This window comes from Pseudorca crassidens, chromosome 7, assembly GCF_039906515.1.
Source record: "Pseudorca crassidens isolate mPseCra1 chromosome 7, mPseCra1.hap1, whole genome shotgun sequence".
Lineage (NCBI taxonomy): Eukaryota > Metazoa > Chordata > Mammalia > Artiodactyla > Delphinidae > Pseudorca > Pseudorca crassidens.
In genome coordinates, this window is record NC_090302.1 from 100,847,612 (window position 1) to 100,872,037 (window position 24,426).

A 24,426-nucleotide genomic window follows, 5' to 3' on the forward strand; every position below is an offset into this window, starting at 1 on the left:
CTCCTTTACACCCTCAAGCTCAGGCCCCGGTCCATGCCATTGCCCTTCTGTTTCAGCAGGTGCTCTCCCTGACTCCAGCCTCACCTTTCTTCCATCCTCCCACCTGCACCTCAGTGACCTACCCAAGTGACCTTCCTGAATTGCTAATCCGATCACATCCATCAGCCTAAAAATCGAACGGTGACGCCCCTTCCCCAGTCTGGCTTCACAATAAAATTCAGACTCCACACCAGGGCCCACGAACCAGCACCTGTGGCCCCTCAGAGCATGGTCCTGCCCTCTCTGGAGCCTCATCCCACACCTGGCCAACCCTGCTCCCCTGTCTATCCCCTGCCGAGTCACCAGCACAGGTCAGCTTGGGGTCACCCCCTCCTGGAGGCCGCTCCTGGCCCTCGTGCTACCTGAGGTTCCTGTCCTGAAGCACTGACACCGTGTCCCTGCTATCCGTCCACCTGTCTGTCTCCCCACCTTAGACTTGGGAGCTCCCTGACGGTGCCCTTTATCTTTGAATCTCCAGCACTAAGAGGGTGCCTGTGTGTTCCATCTGTATTTGTTAGTGAATCATTTCACATCCCCAGCACCAAATTGCGTGCCGGCGGCTGTCCCAGGAGCAGATGCACTTAGCTGCCCCGGCACGTGTGCACGCTCCCTCTCGGTATCTTTTCCTGAACGAGCCGGGGGGGCCTGCCTCACCCATCAGGGGCTGCTCTGACCAGAACTACCCCGCGTGTCGGCACCCTGTGTCCTGCCTCTGCTAACTACTTCATGACGGCAGCAGCTCCCATTTTTCTCTCTGTGCATAAAAAGAAGGATGGGAGGTGGGCCGGGGAGCTCCGAGGTCTCTTTCATCGAGGAGCGTCTGTGACCCTACCACACGTGGACGTCTCCAGATTTCCAGGCCTAGAAGATTTGTGCCCAAACTTGTGTCTCTACCTTGGGCTGCCAAGGGCAGGGAGGTGGTCCCCGAAAGGCAGACACAGAGATGCTGCAGGCCCAGGGTGACATGGGGACGTGCCTGCCCAGCCCAGGAGGAGGACACTCGGGGTCACCAGCTTTCTGGGGAGGAGAATAGGGCTGAGCCGAGTCTGACTGGAAAGCCAAGGGACCGCAGGAAGGACAGCTGTGGTCTGCGTTCCTTCCTTCTAATGCAATGCACGTTCCCCACGTAACGGCAATTTCTTCCCTTCAAAAGGATTCCAGCGGGTTAAATTCAAGGTGAAGACTAAGCCCCAGCTAAGAAGCTTCTGGAGGGCCTTTCAGTCTTCGCTGGCTTGAGAAGGGATGCATTTCGAGATGTTTGCCTCTTAATGTTTGTCACAGCACCAGGGGAGAAAAGCTTCCTCTTACCTCAGCACCTCTCTCAGCCCTCAGCGGCTGTCGGCACCAGGACCATCCACATTTTCCTGCACTACTTTGCCTTCTCGGGAGCCCACCTGACTTCCTCTTCTCTCTCTGCTTCCTCCTATCCACCCCAGACCCCATCCACCCTGGCGGAGGAGAGACTAGTGCTGACCCGGCGTTCTGCAGAGGCGCCAGGACACCCGGCAGCTTAAAGTGCAAACCACCGGGCTCACACACCTCAGAGCTCCCCCTCCAGAAGGCGTCCGTCCACCTGCCGTTCATGCACTCCTTCATTCATTCATTCGGCCACCTGGCCACCCAGTCAGCCAACGCGGGGTCTGCGATGCTGGTAGGGACTGTGGGTGGTTCAAAGAAATACAACACATGGTCTTGCTTTCCTAGAGCTTATAAACTGGTTGAGGCTATGGGAGATATGAATAAGCAATACAAGACAGAGGCAAGTAAACACTGGGTTTGGAGGGTAGGGGAAAAACGCTTGGAGAAAGAAGAGACCTGAGTGAGATGGGGGTGGGACCCAGAGGGAGGCAGTCAAGGAAGGCTTCTTGGAGGAGAAAGCGTCTTGGTAGGGGCAGGGTATCCCAGAGTACAGGGTCCAAGTCTGGGGAAGTGGCCTGAGCAATGGTGTGCAGGAAGGAAGACCCCTACTGGGCACAGAGACGCTGTCCCCTGACCTCTGGGCCCCTCCTTCCAGGGCTTCGGGGCTTGCTCGGTGGGGGGGCTCCCTGAGCATGTCCACTGGCAGCTGCTGCTTTGGTGGCATTGTTTTAATCCCCTTTGAAGCGAGGCACTGTCTCCACATAGCCAGTCACCAACCTCTTGCTTTTTCCATCAGGCCCTGTCCCAGAGGAAATGCCTTCATTTTCGTCTCTGTTACTAAGGACTCAGGCTCCCCCGCCCCCACTTTTGAGGGGCCCTGCACCTTCTCTTGTTTTTCCTACCCAACATCCTTTCCCCCTGCACCTTGATTCTCCTTTGGGGGAACAATCCTCTTCTGCTCTCAGCCCTTGTAGATTAAGTGGGACTGCCCAGCATCACTGTTTGGGTCAGGGACGGTCATGTAATCCAAACAGGACAAGTCTTGGGACCTTTAATGGTTGGATGGGGCCAATCTATTGCCAGTGGGTTAATAAACTAGTAAAACATAACTCTGAAGATGATGAGGTCATCTGTGGCACCACAAGGAAAGAGTCTATTTACATAAAAAACGAGCACAGAAAAAAAGTAGAGAAAAGGGACAGATAGATTCCTGGTGACATCATTTGAGCACCTGGATCCAGCCATGCCTGAAGTATTCCCTGGAGCTTTCAGTTTGTGAACCAGTAACACCTTCCCTCTTTTTTGGCGCAAGCCAGTTTGAGTTGATTTTTGTCACTTGCTACTAACAGTCTTGACTAAAGAAATACTTAACTTGACGAGCACATTAAATGAAACGACACATGAATAGTCTCCAACATAAAGTAAGTACCACACAATAAATGGAAGCTTTTGATACTCTAGCTGAACCTGCCTGCTCAAAGGGCAGATTTCCATAAACTTTAGTTCTATAGCAGTAGAATACTACTTTTTCTTTCTTTCCACCACTCTGACCGAGCCGTCCTTTGTGAAATCTCTGCCCTCCTTGGATGTCTTAACTTCAGCTCTGCATCCTTCATCAATCTCCAGATTTTCTCCCCTGCCCCACCTCTGAGCTGAGACAGGATAGGAGATTTCAGGATCTGGAGGGGGTGATATCTTCTCTGCGTTTTGTGTCCGTACCCCAGGACAATCAGTACCAACTAGACTGGATCAAATGCAAAAGCTTCCCAAACGGGCTTTAAACTTGCCCCTCCTAAGGGCACCAGGTACTCAGGAAAGTCTACACTGCCATCTAGTGGACATCTGTAGCAATAGCACATGGGATGGAGCTCTTGCCTTAGACTCCCTCTCGGGACAGTCACTGGACTGTGAAAGTATTTGGTCCAAACTCTTCACTCCTTAAGAACAAGTGAAGTAAGGGTGAAGGCGAGAGTCTTGTCCCATGGGACAGCGTTATACTCTTCCCTAGAGGATTAGGCTCCTGCCCTGCTCCTGTCCTGAGTTACAATCACCGAGGCTTACGTTTCCTCTGCTTGTCCTGCCCGTCCAGGGGTGTGACCCAGCCCAAGGGTTTCCGGTGGGGAGGGCTGACGTGTGCGTGTGTGCACGTGCACGTGCATGCGTGTGCATGTGTGCCAGGCTTGGGAGGATGGAGGGAGAGGACACCCAGAAGGCGTCTTCATGACTTGCTTTCTTAGCCTCCCAGAGGAAAGGATGTTTGTCACGGTGACAAACACAATAGCCTGTCAAAGGCTATTCATGTTTTTCATGTTCTCAGCCTCATAAATTGAGACATATCGCCACTTATTTGTTCCCTGATAGTGAAAGGCAGTTAAAGAAAGAAAAATCTCGGGAATTCCCTGGCAGTCCAGAGGTTAGGACTCAGCACTCTCACTGCTGGGGCCCCGGGTTTGATCCCTGGTGGGAGAAACAAGATCCTGCAAGCCCTGAGGTGCTGCCAGAGAAAAAAAAAAAAAGAAGAAAGAAAAATCTTCCCCTCTGCTTCCTGGTAGTCTGTGCAGCTCCCCACCCTAGAACCTGTTATCTAGGTATACCTGTGTTGACAGCCCCCAGGCTGGACCGACAGAAGGGAGGAGCCCTCTGTGGACTCTCCCTGCCACGGTGAACAGAGGGGACCAGGAGGCTGACCGCAGTGCGCATGTGGTCACATCCCGGCCATGACCCTTCTGTCTCCACGCCTTTATGGCCTGAGTCCTGGACACAAAACAGTCCTTGTGCCTAGGTTGACACTGGCACCTCTGACTAAAACACGCAGACAAAGCGAGGGTCACCCTCCACCCCTGACACTCTGGGGGCTCAGCCTAGAGTCAAGGAAGACAGAGACATTGACCAGGACACTGGAGCAGCTTCCCCAGCAGCTGCAGCCCCGTTTCCCACTCCCCAGCGCCCTTCCCCAGGTTTATCGCATCCCCAAGCCCAGGGAAGCTTCCAGAACAAGATGGTGCCAATCATTTCCCAGCAAAAGGAATAGTTATTGACAATTCTTAAAATGTTTCTATTTTTTATTTCCTACCCCTCGGGGCAAACTTCTGAGCGACTGTCATATTGCGATGCCCAAGAGTCAAGGGCACGGACCTCTGCTTGTTTAACCTACGTGAGAGGCGCTGCCCGTTAAGAGCCGGGTCCCTCCCCATTCAGATCACTCTGAAAGCCCAGCCACTCTGCACCCTGAGAAGCAAGTCCCCACAAGCCCCTCTCTCCTCCTTCTCTCTGCCGACTCCAAAGCACACCCCGGCTGGTCGCCATGTTGACTGAGGAGCCAGGCTCAGGGGCCCAGGAGAGGGAGAGGCCCCGGCGGAGCGGCCCCGGAGCCCCACCAAAGCTCCCGCCCGCGGCCCTCTTACCCACCCCACCCTCCTCCAAGGTGGCGGGGCTGCTCTAAAGAAGGCACGTGCTTATAGCAACGGCCATCTGGTACCACCAAAGACAACCCAGCTGGCTCTGCACGTGGCTTCGTGTCACCCAGATGAGCAAACCCAGAGGGAACTCGAGACCCATGACCCTCCCATCCAGCCAGGCTGGCTCACTCACGTCCAAGGCCCCAGGGAACTTAACGATCGGCTCGGTCCAGTAGGTGATCTTCTGTCTGTAGTTGTTGCATTCCGGAACAACCAGGCAGCCGAGGTTCCCCAACTCTGGGTAGAAAACCTTAAGGCCCCTAGGGAGAGAGGGAGGTGGTTGGCCCATGTCAGGATCTTAGGGGAGCCCGGGGTGCGTAAGGCTTCAGTCTGACCTGTGTAGCCTGAGTTACTTGACCACTTGTGCCTCAGTTTCTCTACCTGTAAAATGGGGACACTAATAATACCTATTTGTAGGGTCGCTAAGAGGAGTAAAATGGTGATTTGTGTTTACAACGGAGACTGGCAGGTTATCAGGGGTCAGAAAGTACTCATTACTGTCAGTGTTTACTTCTCAAAAAATATATACATCCAGAGGCAAACCTGGTCAGTGTCTTTAAAGTAGGACTGCGCGTATAAGAACAATATATTCACATTGCTTTTCTGGAATGTTCTTATTACATAAAGAAAGGTTTAGCAAGTTAGCACAGGCTTCTTCATGGGCACAGACTTTTCTGGCCCCTAAATTATCAAGACCCTCTCCATACCTGCAAATCCCACCAGTAATTAAATAACCCACTTCTTTGGGTGATGCATTGCCCCTACCCTAGGCTCTCAATCTGCCATTCACTGTGCTTTCAAAATGCAAATATCTCTCAGGGGGGAAATACCTAGTCCCTAAGTCCGTGGTGTGCACCCATTTATCTGCTTTCTCCCTGAGAAGCTCTGAACTGCACAAGTGCCCTGAGAACTGGGCTTGCCGTGCAGGCTGATCCCACACCTTCACCAGGGTTAGACTTAAGGGCTCACTTGTATTTGAAACTCAGGGATGGAAACCAGGCTTTCAAACAGATACGGGAAAAACACCTCTGTGTCAACGTTTTTTTTTTTTTTGCTTGCCCTTCTTCCCTATCCTACTGTCATGTTTTATCACCAAGGCCTGGGGTCATTTGGTTAAGATGATTCGCTCAGCCTTTCCAAAAGCCCAGCATGGCAGACCAGCTCCACAGTGGTCACCCGGAGCTGGCCACGTTTCCTGCTGGGGGTGATGCCTGAAGGGCACCCCTGAGAATGTCCCTGGGGGAGTAGATCTGGAGGGGAGCTCCCGAGGTCAGGACCCGGGAGAAGTACAGGGATCACTTCCCGCTGGAGAGTCCCACATTCCCCCTCCCACCACCCCACCCCTTCCAGTGGATCCTGAGGTCCTGCCTTGGGCAGAGGTAGCCCAAGTCTGCAGACACAGGATGCTTCCTCAGACCGGCACAGCCAAGGCCAGGACTCAGGCCCCTTGAAGCAGGACTATTCACTGAAGCCAGTTTAACTCCTTGCAAGTTTACAGTAGTGCCTTTCCAATGGCATAGTTTTAATAGCTTTTAAAGAAGTTTTAGAGGATGGATTTTCATTTCCCATCACGGCAGCATTTTAAGGAATTTTTGGGTTGTTTCTGCCACAGTTCCCTGCCACTGCAGCTATCGAGATCCGAGGCTGAGAGAGGGGACCCTCTACTGGCAGAGAGATGGAGATTCAGCCCACAGCCCGGAACTGGGAGAGGCAAGGGGTGGGGAGGAGGGAAACTGAGAACCAGAGGGGGCCTTCCCCAGGGAACAAAAGTGCCTCCTCTTTTGATCCCAGTAGAACTGCTGCAAATGTTAAAACAGTTAAGCAAAATCACCGAGTTGACATTTGGTGAGTGGGCCTAAAGCCCCAGAGAGTGCCTTCACAGGGTACATGCCAGGGGACCAGGAGTGAGGTCCGTCCCCCCCAGGTCCCCGTCATACCCACGGAGCGCTGCCTGCCCAGGGATGGAAGTCCACATGTTGCCTGCAAGTCACATCCTTCAGATGAGACTGCAGCCCCAGACAACAGCTGGACGGCAGCCTCCTGAGAGCCTGGGCCAGAGGTGCCCAGCTGGGCCATGCGCAGAGAAACCGAGGCGATAAACGTGTGCTGCTGCTAGGTTTGGGGTATTGTGCTGTAGGCAATAGAGAAGGGCTGCATAGTCTTGTCTGCACTTCCCTGGGACTGGATGGTCACAGAAGTCCCTTCAGCATTGTAAGAACCAGATCAGGTATGAAAAAAGCTCCAAATCCCACCTGCCCCAAAGCGAGGGAGACCAAAAGGCCCATGGAGGGAAGGTAGCCTTCACAGAGGCGCCTGGGGGCTCGGGGGGCAACCCACCCTCTGCTGCATGGTTCTCAGTGTGGGTCTGTCTCCAACTGACTCTTCTCGAAAGCGGGGGCCCAGAACAAAGCCCCTAAGGAGGAATTGAAGGATGGGAGGTGGATGCCCAGAGAAGAAAGAGCAGCGGGTGAAGGTGGGGGGTATGACATCTGTGTCCAAACAGCTGAAGGACCCTCCAGAGACTAGATTTGTTCTATCCAGTGCCTGGGGGCAAAACTAGGAAGAATGGGGTGAAGTGAAAGAAAGGCAGCCCTCGCCTTGACATAAAGGTGTTCCCTCTGAGGGGGAAGCTTTTCAGCACAGAAGAGAGGGCTTGGGGAGGCAGGTCCTGGTCCCTGGGACAGTCCACTGAGGCCACCCGTGCGGAGGCAGCAGGGAGAGGGGTGTTGAGTAGGTTCACCCATTGGGTCAGGGTTGGACGACTATGGTTCCTTCACTTCTGAGACCGAGCCTAGGGTTCTGACTCTCCGAGTTTTTGTCAGTCCAGTCTGGCTTTCTCAGGAGTGGGTAAGGTATTATTCTGGGAGAACTTTTCTCTTAACAATGTTTCCCCACTGCTTGTCACAGCACAAAAAATTCCTCCCTTATAGATTAATACCTTTAGGTATTGAGTCCTAACTTCAAGAATTCCCTATTAGACTCTAACAATACCCGTGAAAGGAGGTGCTTTTCTGGGGGCAGTCTCTCGGTGGAGTCAGAAGCCTGAGCTGAGCAGGGCTCTTGGGGAGGGGCTCCAGCATACTGATCTCTCCTCTGGGGTCTGATATGTCCTTGATGTGTTCTCATTCAGTGGTGATCTTTTACAAACAAAAGCTTCCCTTGTGCAATGATGATTTACAATCAAAAGCCATCGTCCTAGCAGGCAGGCTTAGTGCTGTAAGTCCATGTTTCTCAAACTGGGGATCTGCTGGTGTCTTCTAAGAAGTCCTGAGAGTGACTCTTGCAATGGACTGAAAAATCATTAGGTTGAAATCCCAGCCCCCCGTGAGATGGAATTAGGAAGTGGGGCCATTGGGAGGTGCTTAGGTCATGAGGGTGGAACCCTCATGAATGGGATTAGCACCCTTATAAAAGAGTCCCCAGAGAGCTCTCTCACCCCTTCCCCTCTGTGGGAAACAGCAAGAAGATGGCCATCTATGAGTCAGGAAGCAGGTTCTCACCAGACACAGAATCTGCTGGTGACTTGATCTTGGACTTCTCAACCTCCAGAGTGCTGGGAAATAAGTTTTTGTCCTTTGTAAGCCACGCAGTCTGTGGCATTGTGTTATAGCAGCCCAGATGGACTGAGAGAGCTCCCCTTTCCTTGAGATACTCTGGGCCCTGGAGGAAGGTCAGCCGCTAAAGGTGGGTGGGGAAAGAGCATGCGTGTAGTCAGACGAGGGGGGTTGAATCCTAGCTCTGCCACTTGTCAGGTGTGTTAGCACTGTGGGCAAGTTATTTAATCTCTGGGGATTCCTCATCTTCAAAATGGGGATGATAACACCTACTTGGTGGGTTATGTTAACAATGAAATAAGTCAAAGATTTAAAATCGCCAGCAGAACTCCTGGCAGGTAGCAGGTGCCCCAGAGCTCCCGCATGTGCCACAGTACACAGGCCACCGGGGTGCGAGTGTGCGGACGTCTGCAGGGCCGAGCCTGGGGCAGCTGGGGTGCAAGCCGGTCTCCTCCAGTGACCGTACACATGTGATCACGTTCTACATGTTCCACAGGGAACATACAGAGGCGCTCTGTATGGGGCTGTGATCATAGCCCGGCCTGGCCTTGCCCTGGGCCTGCTGTCATCCCCAGCTTGCGGGGCTTGACTTGCCTGCCAGAGGGAAAGGACTGTCCACTCCTGGGAAGGTCCCACTCAGCAGAGCACCCAGAGCATTGGTGCCCACATGGCAGGGGTAGCTGTTCCCTCCTGCCCCACACAAAACTGCACACAGGACTGTTTCACCAGAGTTAAAAAATGGAACAAAATCAGTGTCTATTTTTTTTGGGGGGGGGGAATTCAACTATCTAATTTTTTTTTTTTTTTTTTTTGCGGTACGCGGGCCTCTCACTGTTGCGGCCTCTCCCCTTGCGGAGCACAGGCTCCGGATGCGAAGGCTCAGCGGCCATGGCTCACGGGCCCAGCCGCTCCGCGGCATGTGGGATCCTCCCGGACCGGGGCACGAACCCGTGTCCCCTGCATCGGCAGGCGGACTCTCAACCACTGCGCCACCAGGGAAGCCCTATCTAACTTTTTAAGGGAAAACATTTTTCTTTCTAAAAGTCATGTCTGTAAGAATTCAAATGTACTCAAGGAGACAGAGTAAGAAGTGAGAGTCCTTGACCCGCTCTGACCTCTGATGGCCTCAGTGGGATGCCAGTGTCCTCGGCCACCAGGCTGGCGGAGGGTGTTGGCAGCAATGTGGCCTGGGCAGCCCTCAGGATGGCCCATGACTCCAGGACAATGAAGACTGGCTTTTCTGACCCACAGTGGGTGAGGAGAGAGCTGACTTCTGACGCAGAAGGGGAGAAGCTTGCACCGTTGGAAGGGACACAGCCAGCCTCCCACGCCCAGCCTCTTCTTTGAACGACGTCCAGTGGCCACACTCCTGCCTGTCCTGACATTCCCGGGGCCTTGTTAGAGAAAAGCAAACAACCACCTCTCACAGGGAGGGTACCATCACACACCGTGTGTCAAATGCCACTTTTCTTTAAAATGCCACTTTGCTGGGGGGAAGGAGCCTTCAAGGCTGTAGGCAGGGATGGTCTCTCTTGGGCTCCCAGCAGGGAGGGTGAGGCCAGCCCCACAGGGCCCCTCCGGTGTGGAGGCCCCAGGGGGAGCCGGCCAGGTCCGTGTGCCCTCCCGATCCTGGAAGAACCGCCGTCTGGACGGACGGCCCGGGCCCGTCTCAAAATCCTTCCCTGGGTGTTGTCCTCCAGCCGGGTGGCCCCAGAGCTGACTCATGCTCTGCCTGTCCACAGAGGCCGCCTTGTGAGGCAGTGGCCCTCGGTTCCCGGAGCCCTCCTCCCTCTGCCCTCTGGGGTAGGGGGGCCGCCCAGCCTTACTTGCAGAGGACAGCGTCGTTGTCAGGCAGGGCTTCGTACACGCACGGGTCCTTGTCCCCCTCGTCTCCGGTGGCCATCATCGTGAGGCCCAGGAGCAGGGCTGCCACGGCCAGCCTCATGGTCCAGCTCTTGGGCACCTGGAATGGAAGGAGCCCGTAGTGCTGCTGGCCCTCTGCAGGGGGCGCCCTTCCCACCCTGCAGCCCCCAACCCTGGGGGCCCACCTGGTGGGACAGAGCCCTCTGCTCAGCAGGGAGAAAGGTGGGCGCAGCCTGGGCTCCGGCAGCTAATCCGCCACCGGACACAAGTATCTTGGGCGGCCCTGGGCCTCCTCCCAGCTGGACTCAACTGACAGTCGTGGCCGAGGCCCCGCCTCCATGAGAGCAGGGCCGTGCCGTCACTCTGTCCTGCTGCCAGGGCACAGAGCAGGCTGCAGAGCAGGAGGGTTTATACAAGCCTCCTGCGAGGCCCTCGTCCTGCACACACACACACACACACAGACACACACACACACACACACACACACACACACACCCAAGTTGCCCCGTGCGCGGTCAGTTGGCTGAGGGCCAGCCCGCTCCTTTGGCTTTAAGGCAAACCCTGGGAGGCTGGTGACCCCCGGCTTCGGGTTCTGGGGGTGCTGATGAGGGCCCCAACTTGCTGGGTTTTCTAGGAGCAGGAGTGAGACTGGGCTGTGCCCCTTGCACAGCTCTGCTTCTCCCACCCACAGCTCCTCTGCCACCTGTCTTGACAACCTTGGGGCTGTCGGACGGTGGCCGTGGTTGGACGCGGTTGTAGGAAGGGCTGCTGCACGAGGGGTAGAGCCGCCGGGCCCCGGGCCAGCTCCGGAGGGCCAGCTGAGGACAGAAGGGCGCGTCCCGCTACAGCTTGCCGCGGTGCTGAACTCAGCACTCTCCCAAAATAATAGTCCCTGGAGAAGAAGGCCAGCAGGGCTGCTCGGGAAGGGGGCCGCGTGCACAGCGCTGTGCTGGGAGGAGGGGGTGCACCCCGAACCAGTTGGCTGGGACCGCAGGGCGGCCTGCATTCCCTACGGAACAGGCCAGCAGGAGGCAGGAGTGTGTGGAGCTCTGACTGGATCCAGAGCGGGTGGGAGTGGGCGCGATGGGGGGAGATCAAAGACGGTTCTCCCACCTTGGGGGGATGGATGGGGGGGACTGAGGACTCCTGGGTTCTGCTCTGAGCTCCTCCACAGGGCTGGAGGGCCCCATGCCTCTCTAGAACACACCACATTCATCCTTCAAAAACAAGTGATCCCGTTGCCCTTGCGCTTGGCTAAGGAAGATGAGATCGTAGCTCTGCAGTCTATGCAGCTAGATCTTTAGAGAAACCGTTTTCAGCTGAGTTTGCTTTCCGCTTGAATTCCTGCTTCCAGGATCCCAACTTCCAGCAAAAAGCCTTTCCTTGAGGTTACAAATGAAACACATTTCTCAATAATCAGACTCCCTGAAGTATGACTAGGGCTCCCCCATAGATCCTTCCCAAGATCTCCCCTACTGGAGAGTGTCTCCTAGCAGCCTCCCCACAAGACGGTTGTGAAAATAAAATGAAATGAATTATGTAAGGCACTTAGTAAGGTGCCTGGCACATAGAGAATGCTCAATAATTAATGGATAGTGTAAATATTCTTCCACAGATCCATCCATCCCTTCATTCATTCCCACACAATCCATCTCACCAGCAGGTAGGAGCACCTCCTATGTGCTGAGCCCTGGGCTGGTCCCCGGGCATGGGCTGACCATGGTCCCTGTCCTCATGGAGCTAACAGGACAGCCAGAGCCAGAGGGTGATGGTGCCAGAATGGTCATCCAAGGCCAAGAGACTCTTGTCTTTAAAGTGGCAGCCACTAGAGATGCCAGAACTTTCATGGGTGCCAACAGCTCTTAGCCCCAGTGACGAATGGCTGTCGGGAGGTGGGGGCCAGTCCACGGTGCAGGCTTGTTCCTGTGGAGCCCACTCACGTCAGCAATTCCTCCCTACTCAGTGAGCACCAGGCTTTTAGTACTGAATCCTCATGATGATGATTTTCTGAGGTAGGTACTATTATGATCCCATTTTACAGAGGGGAAGACTGAGGCACAGAGAGGTTAGCTGACCTGGGTCACATGGGTAGTAAGTGGCCGACCTGGAATTTGAACACTCGCTGGCTGACTCCATGCTCCTTAACCATTTTGCTCTACTGCCCCCTCTTGCAGCTCCACTGTGCCTCCACTTACTCCCCCTCTATGCCCTTTGTTCTTGGAATAAAGTCCCAAATCGTCCAGGTGTCCCACAATGCCCTGCAAGATCTGGCTCTTCCTGCCTCTCTAGCCACGTCTCTCTACTCTCCGCCTGTCCTCAAACTATTTCCTGCCCCAGGGCCTTCCTATGCTCGGCCCTCACTTCCCAGTCCATCCTGGGGGATCCCGAAGGGTCATTTCTTCAGAGAAACTTGCTCTGACACCGAGACTCCGTTAGATTCCCGTTATGCAGAATCAGAGCAATTTACTCCTTTTCTTATTGTTCTTATATGTTTGTAAAATAGTTTTGTAGTTATTTACTTAGTGATTTGCTTATAGTCTCCCCATCCCCCAGCCTACAAGCTTCTCAGAGGCAGTACCTAGTCTATGTCTAGCTTTCCCTGGTGGGCCTAGATGCTAAATAAATTCTTGTTTGAATGCCTGACAAACTTGCCACTTCTGTTTCTGATCGTCCTCATTTCACTTAATAGCTCCTAACTCTCTATAAATATCAGAAGGAAGCTAACCACTCAGGTTGGCCTCGGGCCCTGGATCCCTTTTGCTTATTTATCTAACTTTCTTTGGCTTGTTTTTGTACGGAGAGATCTGACAGAATGCAGCGGTTCTTGGTGTTTTTGAATCTGATCCTTTCCTTGGGGAGTTACAGGACTTGGCTTTGAACTCAGAGTCCAAGATTGGAGAGCCACATTCAAGCCTGGGGAGCACAGCTCCCCATTTCCATCACCAGCCTGTTTTGCTCAATTGCTTCACTCTAGAGGCACCATCTCCAGACCCCTCGGTGCCCATCCCTGAAGCTGCCTTCTCTTACTTCAGGCACCTGGGCTGAGACTACCTCCCAACACCATCAATAAGGCCAAATCGGTTGGCTTCCTGAGATGTCCTGGTCCTTCCAGACACCTGGATCTACTGGACCAGTGCTCCTGGAACACTTTACCCCCCTCCCATCCCTCCAGGCCTCCTGTGCCTGACACCCCCCATCACTGCCCAAGTGTCACCTCCTTTCTCTACCCAGACGCAGACTCTCATGCTTTCCCTCTCTCCTCAAACTTTCCATTTATGCCTTCAGGAATCGCTGTACTGCAGGGACCAAATTCCCCCTCATTCTTTTCTTTCATCCCTCATTAAAAAAAAATTGAAATATAATTCACATACCATAAAATTCACTCCTTTAACATGTACAATTCAGTGGGTTTTAGTACAAAAATTACTAAAGGATGTGCAACCATCATCACTAATTCCAGAACATTTTCATCACCCCAAAGGAGCCCAAATAACTCATTAGCAGTTGCTGCCCATTCCTTCCTCCCCCAGAACCTGGGAACCATTAAATCTTTCTACCTTTGTAGATGTGCTTATTCTGGACATTTCATATAGATGGAATTATACTATATGTGTTCTTTTGTGACTGGCTTCTTTCACTTTAGCATAGTGTTTTTAAGGTCCATCATGTTGTATCATGTATCAGTACTTCATTCCTTTTTATGGCTGAATAATCTTCCACTGTATGGATATACCACATTTTATTTATCCACTCAGTTGATAGACATTTGGGTTGTGTCCACTTTTTGGCTATTACTAGTAATGCCTTTAAAAACATTTGTGTACATTTTGCTTTGTTTTGCTTGTGAACCTATATTTTCAATTCTCTCGGGTTATGCCTAGGAGTAGAATTGTTGGGTCATATGATAATTCCATGTTTAACAGTTTGAGGAACTGCCAGTCTGTTTTCCAAAGTGGCCGTTACATTTTACATTCCTGCCAGCAGTGAGGGTTCTAATTTCTCCACATCCTCAGTAGTGCTTACTGTTTCTTTTTTAATTATAGCCAGCCTAGTGAGCATGAAGTGGTATTTTATGTCATTTTGATTTGCATTTTAATAACGATTAATGATGTGGAACATCTTTTCATGAACTTTTGGCTCTTTGTATATCTTCTTTAGAGAAATGTCCATTCAAATCCTTTGCCCATTTAAAAAATTGGTTGTCTTCTTATTGTGTAATATGGGTTCTTTATATATTCTGGATGTTAGACACTGATAAAAGTGTTTTGATATTTATAGCAAACACCTTTTAACCGCCCCTGAGTTTATGTTAATGAGGTGACTTTTGGAAAGCACCTAAGCTGGTTGCCAGGGGAACCAAACACGTGATTGGAGGGTTGGAACTTTCAGTTCCTCCCACCCCCTCACCTCCACGGAAGAGAGAGGGGCTGGAGATTGAATCAATCACCAGTGGCCAATAATTTAATCGATCATATCTATATTATGAAACTTCCATGAAAACCCAAAAGGATGGGATTCAGAGAGCTTCTGGGTTGGTAAACTTGTGGAGATTTGGGGAGAGTGGCACACCCAGAGAGCATGGAACCTCCACGCCCCTTCCTGCGTACCTCACACTACACATCTCTTGTATGTGAGGCTGTTCCTGAGTTATATCCTTTTGTGATAAACTTGTAATCTAGTAAGTAAAATGTTTCTCTGAGTTTTGTGAGCCGCCCTAGCAAATTAATTAAACCCAAGAAGGGGTCATTGGAACCTCTAACCTATACCCTGTAGGTCAGAAGCCCAGGTGACAACCTGGATTTTGATTGGCACCAGAAGTTGGGGCGAAGTCTTGTAGAACTGAGCCTTTAACCTGTGAGAGCTGATGCTACCTTCAGGTAAGTAGCGTCAGAATTGAGTTGAACTGTAGGATACCCAGATGGTGTCAGAGAATTGCTTGGTGTGGGGGAAAAACTCACACATTAGAACTGGTATCAGAACTGTGGACCCTCGTTGGATATTTGATTTGTAAATATTTTCTCCCATTCTGTGGGTTGTCTTTTTCTTTTCTTTATAGTGTACATTGATACACAAAGTTTTTAAATTTGATGAAGTCCAATTTATCTATTTTTTCTTTTGTTCTCCATGCTTTTGGGGTCATATGCAACAAATCGTTGCCAAAGCCAGTGTTATGAAACTTAACTCCTATGTTTTCTTCTAAGAGTTTTACAGTCTTGGCTCTTACATTTACATCGTTGATCCATTGACTTATTTTTTGCATCTGGTGTTAGGTAAAGTTCCAATTTCATTCTTTTGCATGTAGCTATCCACTTGTTCCAACACCGTTTGCTGAAAGGACTTTGCTTTCCCCACTGAAACCCCTTTACCTCCACCTCCTGCCATAACCAGAGCCTCCCTGTCCCCTTGAGAAGCTGCTTGTCCATGTATCTCAGGTTTGGGAGGTAAGGTCAATGAGCACCCCCACTCCCCTCTGGTGCTTCTAGACCATGATCTCTCAGCCTTCTTGTCAAAATCTAAATTTCATGGGGCTTATTCCATCTGAAATACTTCTAATCAGTGTCATCTGCCTTCCTACCACTCCTTGCTCACTGAAGACGTTGCTACTTGGCATGGGGACTTTGTTTCCTGATCCAAGCCTTGCTATCGACCCTGGGTGACATCTATATCTACGGGTCACCTCTTCCAACACCTCCAGACTCTCTTCCCATGGCGACTTCTTAGGCACTGTCATCACTGAAACCATTCCATGCCAAAAATCTTAAATTCAAGCAGCCATTCTGATGACAACCTCTTCTCCTTCCTAGTCACTCATTTTGTTACTCCCACTGCATCTAGTCTTCCATCTCATTCTGAACTTCAGTCTTTTAACCACTCTCCTTTCTCCTTATCTATGTTGGTGCCTGGGTCCTGGGAACGTTCATTTCTACTATTCACTTGCCAACATCTATATTGCTACCTCCTTACCCTCGTGTTGTGGCTGTTGAGTGTAACTCCAATTTTGGACCAGTCCAAGGGTCTACCTGCTCCACTCTGCACCCTTGCTGCTCCCCACTCCAACTTATCTTCTTGGTACTTTACACCTTCTACAGAGCCTGGTGCAAAGGGATGAGGAAAAACACTGTGCTAAGTGAAAGAAGCCAGTCACAAAAGACTACATATTGCATGATTCCATTTATATGAAATAACCAGAGTAGGGAAATATATAGGGAGAGAAAGTTGATTAGCTTAAATCTGGGAGCGGGTGGGTGGGTTAATGGGGAAGGTAGGGGTGATAGCTAAAAGGTATGAAGTGTCTTTTGGAGGTGACGACAGTGTTCTAAAGTGGACTGTGGTGATGGTTTCACACATCTGTAAATACACTAAAAACTGTTGAATTATACACTTTAAAAACCATTAAATTATACACATTTAACTTATACATACATACAATTTGGTGAATTGTGTAATATGTGTAACATGTCTCAATAAAGCTGTTTAAAAAACAATCCAAGGGGGACTTCCCTGGGGGTCCAGTGGTAAAGAATCCACCTCACAATGCAGGGGATGTGGGTTCGATCCCTGGTCAGGGAACTAAGATCCCACATGCCGTGGGGCAACTAAGCCCACATGCCAAAACTACTGAGCTCACGCACCTCAGTGAGAGAGCCCATGTGTCACAAACTACAGAGTCCACGTGCTCTCACCCTGTGTGCCACAACTACAGAGCCCACATGCCCTGGAGCCTGCGTGCCACAACTAGAGAAGAGAAAACCTGCACGCCGCAACTAGAGAGAAGCCCGCGTGCCACAAAGAAAGATCCTACATGCCTCAATGAAGATCCCGCATACCACAACTAAGACCCAACGCAACCAAAAATAAAATAATAAATAAATAAATAAATAAATCTTTAAAAAGAAAAATTCAGGGGCTTTCTTGGTGGTCCAGTGGATAAGACTCCACACTTGCAATGCAGGGGGACTGGGTTTGATCTCTGGTCAGGGAACTAGATCCTGCATGCATGCTGCAACTCAGAAGTACGAAGGCCACAATGAAGAAGTCTGCATGCTGCAACTAAAGATTCTGCATGTCTCAATGAAGATCCTGCATGCCAAAACTAAGACCTGGAGCAGCCAAAATAAACAAACAAACAAAAACCTAACTAAATAAAAACAATCCAGGTAACATATGCAAAATGATGGACTAGGAAGTAAAGCTGTCACTGTGTGCAGATGACATGATACTATATAGAGAGAATCCTAAAGATGCCACCAGAAAACTACTAGAGCTAATCAATGAATTTGGTAAAGTTGCGGGATACAAAATTAATGCACAGAAATCTCTTGCATTCCTATACACTAATGATGAAAAATCTGAAAGAGAAATTAAGGAAACACTCCCATTTACAACTGCAACAAAAAGAATAAAATACCTAGGAATAAACCTACCTAGGGAGACAAAAGACTTGTATGCAGAAACTATAAGACACTGATGAAAGAAATTAAAGATGATATAAACAGATGGAGAGATATACCATGTTCCTGGATTGGAAGAATCAATATTGTGAAAATGACTATACTACTCCAAGCAATCTACAGATTCAATGCAATTCCTATCAAATTACCAATGGCATTTTTCACAGAACTGGAAAAAAAAAAACTTTTAAATTTGTATGGAAACACTAAATACCCTGAATAGCCAAAGCAATCTTGAGAAAGAAAAATGGGGCTGGAGGAATCAGGCTCCCTGACCTCAGACTATACTACAAAGCTACAGTCATCAAAACAGTATGGTTCTGGCACAAAAACAGAAATATAGGTCAGTGGAACAGGATAGAAAGTCCAGAAATAAACCCATGCACCTATGGTCAATTAATCTACAACAAAGGAGGCAAGAATATATAATGGAGAAAAGACAGTCTCTTCAATAAGTGGTGCTGGGAAAACTGGACAGCTATATGTAAAAGAATGAAATTAGAATTCTCTAACACCATACACAAAAATAAACTCAAAATGGATTAAAGACCTAAAAATAAAACCAGATACTGTAAAACTCCTAGAGGAAAACATAGGCAAAACACTCTGACATAAATCACAGCAATACCTTTTTGGATCTGCCTCCTAGAGTAATGGAAATAAAAACAAAAATTAAAAAATGGGGCTTAATTAAAAGCTTTTGCACAGCAAAGGAAACCATAAACAAAGCAAAGAGATAACCTACAGAAAGAGAAAAAATATTTGCAAATGATGCGAATGACAGGGGATTAATCTCCAAAATATACAAACAGCTCATACAGTTCAATATCAAAATAAGCAAACAACCCAATAAAAAATGGGCAGAAGATCTAAACAGACATTTCTCCAATGAAGACATACAGTTGGACACAAAACATATGAAAAGGTGCTCAACATTGCTAATTATTCGAGGAATACAAATCAAAACTACAATGAGGTATTACCTCACACCGGTCAAATGGCCATCATCAAAATATCTACAAATAATAAATGCTAGGGAGGGTGTCTAGAAAAAGGAACCCTCCTACACTCTTGGTGGGAATGTAAATTGGTACAGCCACTATGGAGAATAGTATGGAGGTTCCTTAAAAAACTAAAAATAGAGCTACCATATGATCCCACAATCCCACTCCTGAACATATATCTGGAGAAAAACATAATTTGAAAATATACATGCACCCCAATGTTCATTGCAGCACTATTAACAATTGCCAAGATGTGGAATCAACCTAAGGGTCCATCAACAGATGAATGGATAAATAAGATGTGGTATATATACACAATGGAATATTACTTAGCCATAAAAAAGAATGAAATAATGCCATTTACAGCAACATGGATGGACCTAGAGATTAACATACTAAGTGAAGTAAGCCAGATAAAGACAAATATCATATGATATCACCTATATGTGGAAACTAAAAAAATGATACAAATGAATTTATTTATAAAACAGAAATAGACTCACAGACATAGAAAACAAACTTATGGTTGCCAAAGGGGATGAAGGGGGATAAATTAGGAGTTTGGAAAAAAAAAAAGAAAGAAAGAAAAGAAAAAGCTACTTTCAAAGTAGTAGAAAATTGCATGACGTGTTCACTTGCATTTGCCCCACCCCCTCTTTGGCATAGTTCAGTCTTGCTTTGGAGGAGACTGCAACCCAGTTACCAGTTTTCTCCCTCAAATCAGAGGGAGCAGAGAAGACCTTATTGCAGTGTTCTAACCTATCGAGGAATTGTCTAAAGGACTAGTTTCTGTCTTGCCTAACTCAGATCTCAGAGGGGATAAGGAGTGGGCATTGTTCACAAAAGCTGCAGGGAAACTACAGATCCACAGACACCTGGGGCAAGAGATTATGGGTGAATACACATAAAAGGCAATCTAAGGCCCCAAGCAGAAGCTAGGATGAGACTCTTGGGGAAATTAAGACATTCAAAAACAGCTGTATATGTGGGGGAATTGAAAAAGCCACATGCAGGTCCAGGCAAGACACATGCTCAGAAAAGACCTGAGAAGACCTTAAGTTTTCACCTTGGGCTGATCCCTAGACCTAGAGCATACCCAGCTAATCAGTGAGGACTTCTCTGGCACATAGGCACTCTTAAAAGACTGGGAGAGGTGCTTGTTTCATTTAAATGCCCGGTTTTCAACAACAACAACAAAAGAAATCACAAGGTACAGGAAAACAAAGCCCATTCAAAGGAATAAAGTAGGTTGACACAAACTGTTGCTGAGGAAGTTCATACATCAGACATATTAGACAAAGAGTTTAAAATAACTGTCTTAAATATACTCAAAGAGCTAAAGGAAAATATGGACAAAGAATTACAGAAAATCGGGACAATAATATATGAACAAAATCAAAATATCAGCAAAAATATAAAAAATTATAAAATGGAACAAAACAAATTCTGGAGCTGAAAATTAACTGAAATGATCAATTTACTAGAGGGGTTTGGTAGCATTTTTTAGCAGAGAGAAAAACATCAGTGAATTTGAAAATAGGAAAATAGAAATTATTGAGTCTGAATAGCAGGAAGAAAAAAGAATGAAGAAATGTAAACAGAGCATAAGAACTATGGGACACTATCAAACAGACCAATATATGCATGATGAGAGTCCCAGGAGAAAGAGAGAGAAGGGCCAGAGAGATTATTTGAAGAAATAATGGCCCAAAACTTCCTAAATTCAATGAAGTCCATGAATCTACAAATACAAGAAGCTCAAAAAACTTCAAGCAGGATAAACTAAGAGAGACCCATACCAAGACGCATAACCAAACTGTTGAAAGACAAAAATAGGATTTTGAAAGCAGCAAGAGAGAAGGGACTTGTCATGCACAAGGGATCCTCAATAAGATTATTAACTGATTTCTCAGCAGAAATCTTGGAGGCCAGAAGACATTGGGATGATATATTTAAGATATTTAAAGAAAAAACTGTCAACTGAGAATTCTATATCCAGCAAAACTGTCCTTCAAAATGAGAGAGAAATTAAGACATTCTTAGATAAACGAAAACTGAGGAAATCCATTACCTATAGAGTTTCCCTGCAAGAAGTGGTTAACAAGAGTCCTTCAGGTTGAAATGAAAGGACAATAGACAGTAGACGAAGATATAAAGATCTCAAGTAGGGGTAAATACATGGGCAAACATAAAAGCCAGTATTATTATAATTTTTGTTTGTAATTCCACTTTTTAAAAGTATAGGATTTAAAAGACAAATACACAAAAGTAATTATAGTTATATGTTAGTGAACAGACATATAAAGATGTAATTAGTGACATCAATAACACAAAGTGGGGGGTATAGTTACCCAGGAGTAGAGTTTTTGTATGTGATTGAAGTTAATTTGGTATTCATTCAAATTAAATTGTTATAACTTTAGGACATTATATATAATTCCCATGGTAACCACAAAATATATCTATAGGATATACACGAAAGGAAATGAGAAGGAAATAAAAACATGTCACTACAAACTTCCAAAAAATTAAGGTGGAGGGAGCACTTCCTAAGTCATTCTATGAGGCCAGCATTATCCTGATACCAAAACCAAAGACACTTTAAGAAAGGAGAACTATGGCCCAATATTCTTTATGAATACTGATGTAAAAATCCTAGCAAATTGCATTCAGAAGCATATTAAAAGCATTATACAACATAAACAAGTGAGATTTATTTCTGGAATGCAAGAACGTTTCAACATACAAATGTCAATCAATGTACTACCACAATCAGTCAATGTAATTGTGTTTATTCTGTTAATATCACATTAATATCACATAATATCACATTAACAGAATAAAGGGAAAAGCACATGATTATCTCAATTGATGCAGAAAAAGGATTTGATAAAATTAAACACCTTTTTTTGATAAAAACACTCAACAAACTAGGAAGAGAAGGAAACATCCTCATTCAATATGATAAAGGCCATATATGAAATACCCATAGCTAACATCATACTCAATGGTGGAAGACTGAAAAATTTTCCCTGAAGATCAGGAACAAAACAAATATATTGGGCTTCTGTGGTGGCGCAGTGGTTAAGAATATGCCTGCCAATGCAGGGGACACAGGTTTGAGCCCTGGTCCGGGAAGACCCCACATGCCACGGAGCAACTAAGCCGTGAGCCACAACTACTGAGCCCGTGTGCCACAACTACTGAAGCCTGCTTGCCTAGATCCTGTGCTCCGCAACAAGAGAAGCCACCGCAATGAGAAGCCCAGACACTGCAACGAAGAGTAGCCCCCACTCGCCACAACTAGAGAAAGCCCGCGTGCATCAACAAAGATCCAACGCAGCCAAAAAAAAAAAAAAAAGATATAAATATTAAACAAACAAAAACAAATGTATTACCTTGCCAGGGATGCCATAGCAAAATATCACAGACTGGGTCGCTTAAAAAATAGAAATTTATTTTGTTATAGTTCTGGGGGTTGGAAGTTTAAGATCAAGGCGTCAGCAAAGGTGGTTTCTCCTGAGACCTCTTGGCTTGCAAATATTTATCTTTCTCACTGTGTCTTCACATGGTTTTTTCTCGGTGTGTGTGCAACCCTTGTGTTGCTTTGTGTGTTCAAATTTCCTCTTCTTACAGGATGTTAGTCATATTGGATTAGGGCCTATCCTAATGGTCTTATTTTATCTTAATCGCTTCTTTAAAGGCTCTACCTCAAAATATAGTCACATTCTGAGGTACTGAATGTGGTTAGGGCTTTGATATATGAATTTTTGGAGAACACATTTCAGACCATGACAATAAGGATGCTCACTTTTACCACTACTATTCAACATACTCTTAGAAGTTCTAGCCAGAACAATTACATGAAAAAAAAAAAGAAATAAAAGGAATATTGAAAAGGAAGAAGGAAAATTATCTCTATTGTCAGATGACACAATTTTATATGTAGAAAATTCTAATGATTCAGAGTGAATTCAGCAAAGTTGCAGGATATGAGCTCAACACACAAAAATCAGTTGCATTTCTATACATTAAACAATCGAAACAGAAATTAGGAAAAAAAATCCATTTAGAATACCATCAGAAAGATGAAATACTGAGGAATTAACCTAACCAAGGAGGAGAAAGACTTGTACACTGAAAATTACAAAATGTTACTGAAAGAAATTAAAGAAGACACAAATTAATGGAAATAAATTCTGTGTTCATGAATTGGAAGCTTTAATGTTGTTAGGATGTCCATACTACCCAAAGTGATCTGTAGATTCAATGCAATCCCTATCAAAATACCAATGACATTTTTCACAGAAATAGAAAAATCCATCCTAAAATGCATATGGAATCCCAAGGGACCCTGAATAACCAAAACGATACTGAAAAGAAGAATAAAGTTGGAGGATTCACAGCTCCTGATTTCAAATGTTAGTACAAAACTGGGGTAATCAAAACAAAGTGGAACTGGCATAAAGACAGATATATAGACCAGTGGAATAGAATAGAGAGCCCAGAAATAAACCCTTGCATATGTGGTGAGATGATTTTCAACAAGGGTGCCAAGACCATGGGGAAAGGACAGTCTTTTCAGTAAATGGTGCTGAAACAACTGGATAGCCACATGCAAAAGAATGATGTTGGACCCTTACCATCCACTATACACACACATTAACTCAAAAAGGGTCGAAGACCTAAATGTAAGAGCTAACACTATGAAACTGTTAGAAGAAAACATAGGGGAAAGCTTTATAATATTGGATTTGTCAATAATTTCTTGGATATGACACCAAAAACCAGACAACATAGTAAAAAATAAGTACATTGGACTTCATCAAAATTAAAAACTTTTAGCATCAAAGAATTCTATCAAGACAGTGAAAAGACAACTGCAGAATGAGAGAAAATATTTGCAAATCATAGGTCTGATAAGGCTTAATACCAGAATATACAAAGAACTCTTACAACTCAAAAACAGCAAAATAAACAATTAAAAATTGTGCAAAATACCTGAATAGATATTTCTCCAAAGAAGATATACAAATGGCCAATAAACACATGAGAAAATGCTCAACATCTCTAGTCATTAGGGAAATGCAAATCAAAACCACAATGAGATACCACTTCATACCCATTAGGATGGCTATTGCTAAACACATACAGACACAGATACACGAACACACAGAGAAAATAACAAGTGTTATAGAGCATGTGAAGAAATTGGAACCCTTGCACACTGCTGGTAGGAATGGGAAATGGTGTAGCCACTGTGGAAAACAGTTTAGTCGTTCCTCAAAAAGCTAAACATAGAACTACCTTATGATCCAGCAATTCTACTCCTGGACATATACACACAGGAATTTAAAGCAGGGACTGAAACAGATACTTGTATGCCAGTGTTCATTGCAGTCAAAACGTGAAAACGACCCATGCATCAATGAACAGGTTAATAGATAAACAAAATGTGGTGTACACATATAATGAAATATTATTCACCCATAAAAGGAAGGAAACTCTGACATATGATACAGTATGGTTGAACCCAGAAGACATTTTGCCAAATGGAATAAGCTAGTCACAAAAAAGACAAATACTGTGGGATTCCACCAATACGAAGTACCTGGAGTTATCAAATTCATAGCAAAATGATAATTTCCAGGGGCTATGAGAATGGGGAGTTATTGCTTAATGGTTACAAATTTTCTTT

At 46.8% G+C, this 24,426-nt stretch overlaps 1 protein-coding gene across 4 annotated transcripts in view; it reads right to left on the reverse strand.

Moving 5' to 3' along the window:
• PEBP4 (phosphatidylethanolamine binding protein 4) overlaps positions 1-23,843 on the reverse strand; it is a 239,115-nt gene extending 215,272 nt beyond the window's left edge. For 3 of the 4 annotated variants that reach the window (XM_067745149.1, XM_067745150.1, XM_067745148.1), the window contains exons 1-3: positions 10,459-10,612; positions 10,237-10,373; positions 4,990-5,116 (exon numbers count right to left, since the gene is read on the reverse strand). In XM_067745149.1, coding sequence (XP_067601250.1) covers positions 4,990-5,116; positions 10,237-10,355 — 246 coding nt within the window. In that variant the 5' untranslated portion in view covers positions 10,356-10,373; positions 10,459-10,612. Of the gene's footprint in view, positions 1-4,989; positions 5,117-10,236; positions 10,374-10,458; positions 10,613-23,729 lie in introns of those variants that run through there. The other variant, XM_067745151.1, reaches the window with a different exon arrangement.
• Between the last annotated feature and the right edge of the window lie 583 nt (positions 23,844-24,426).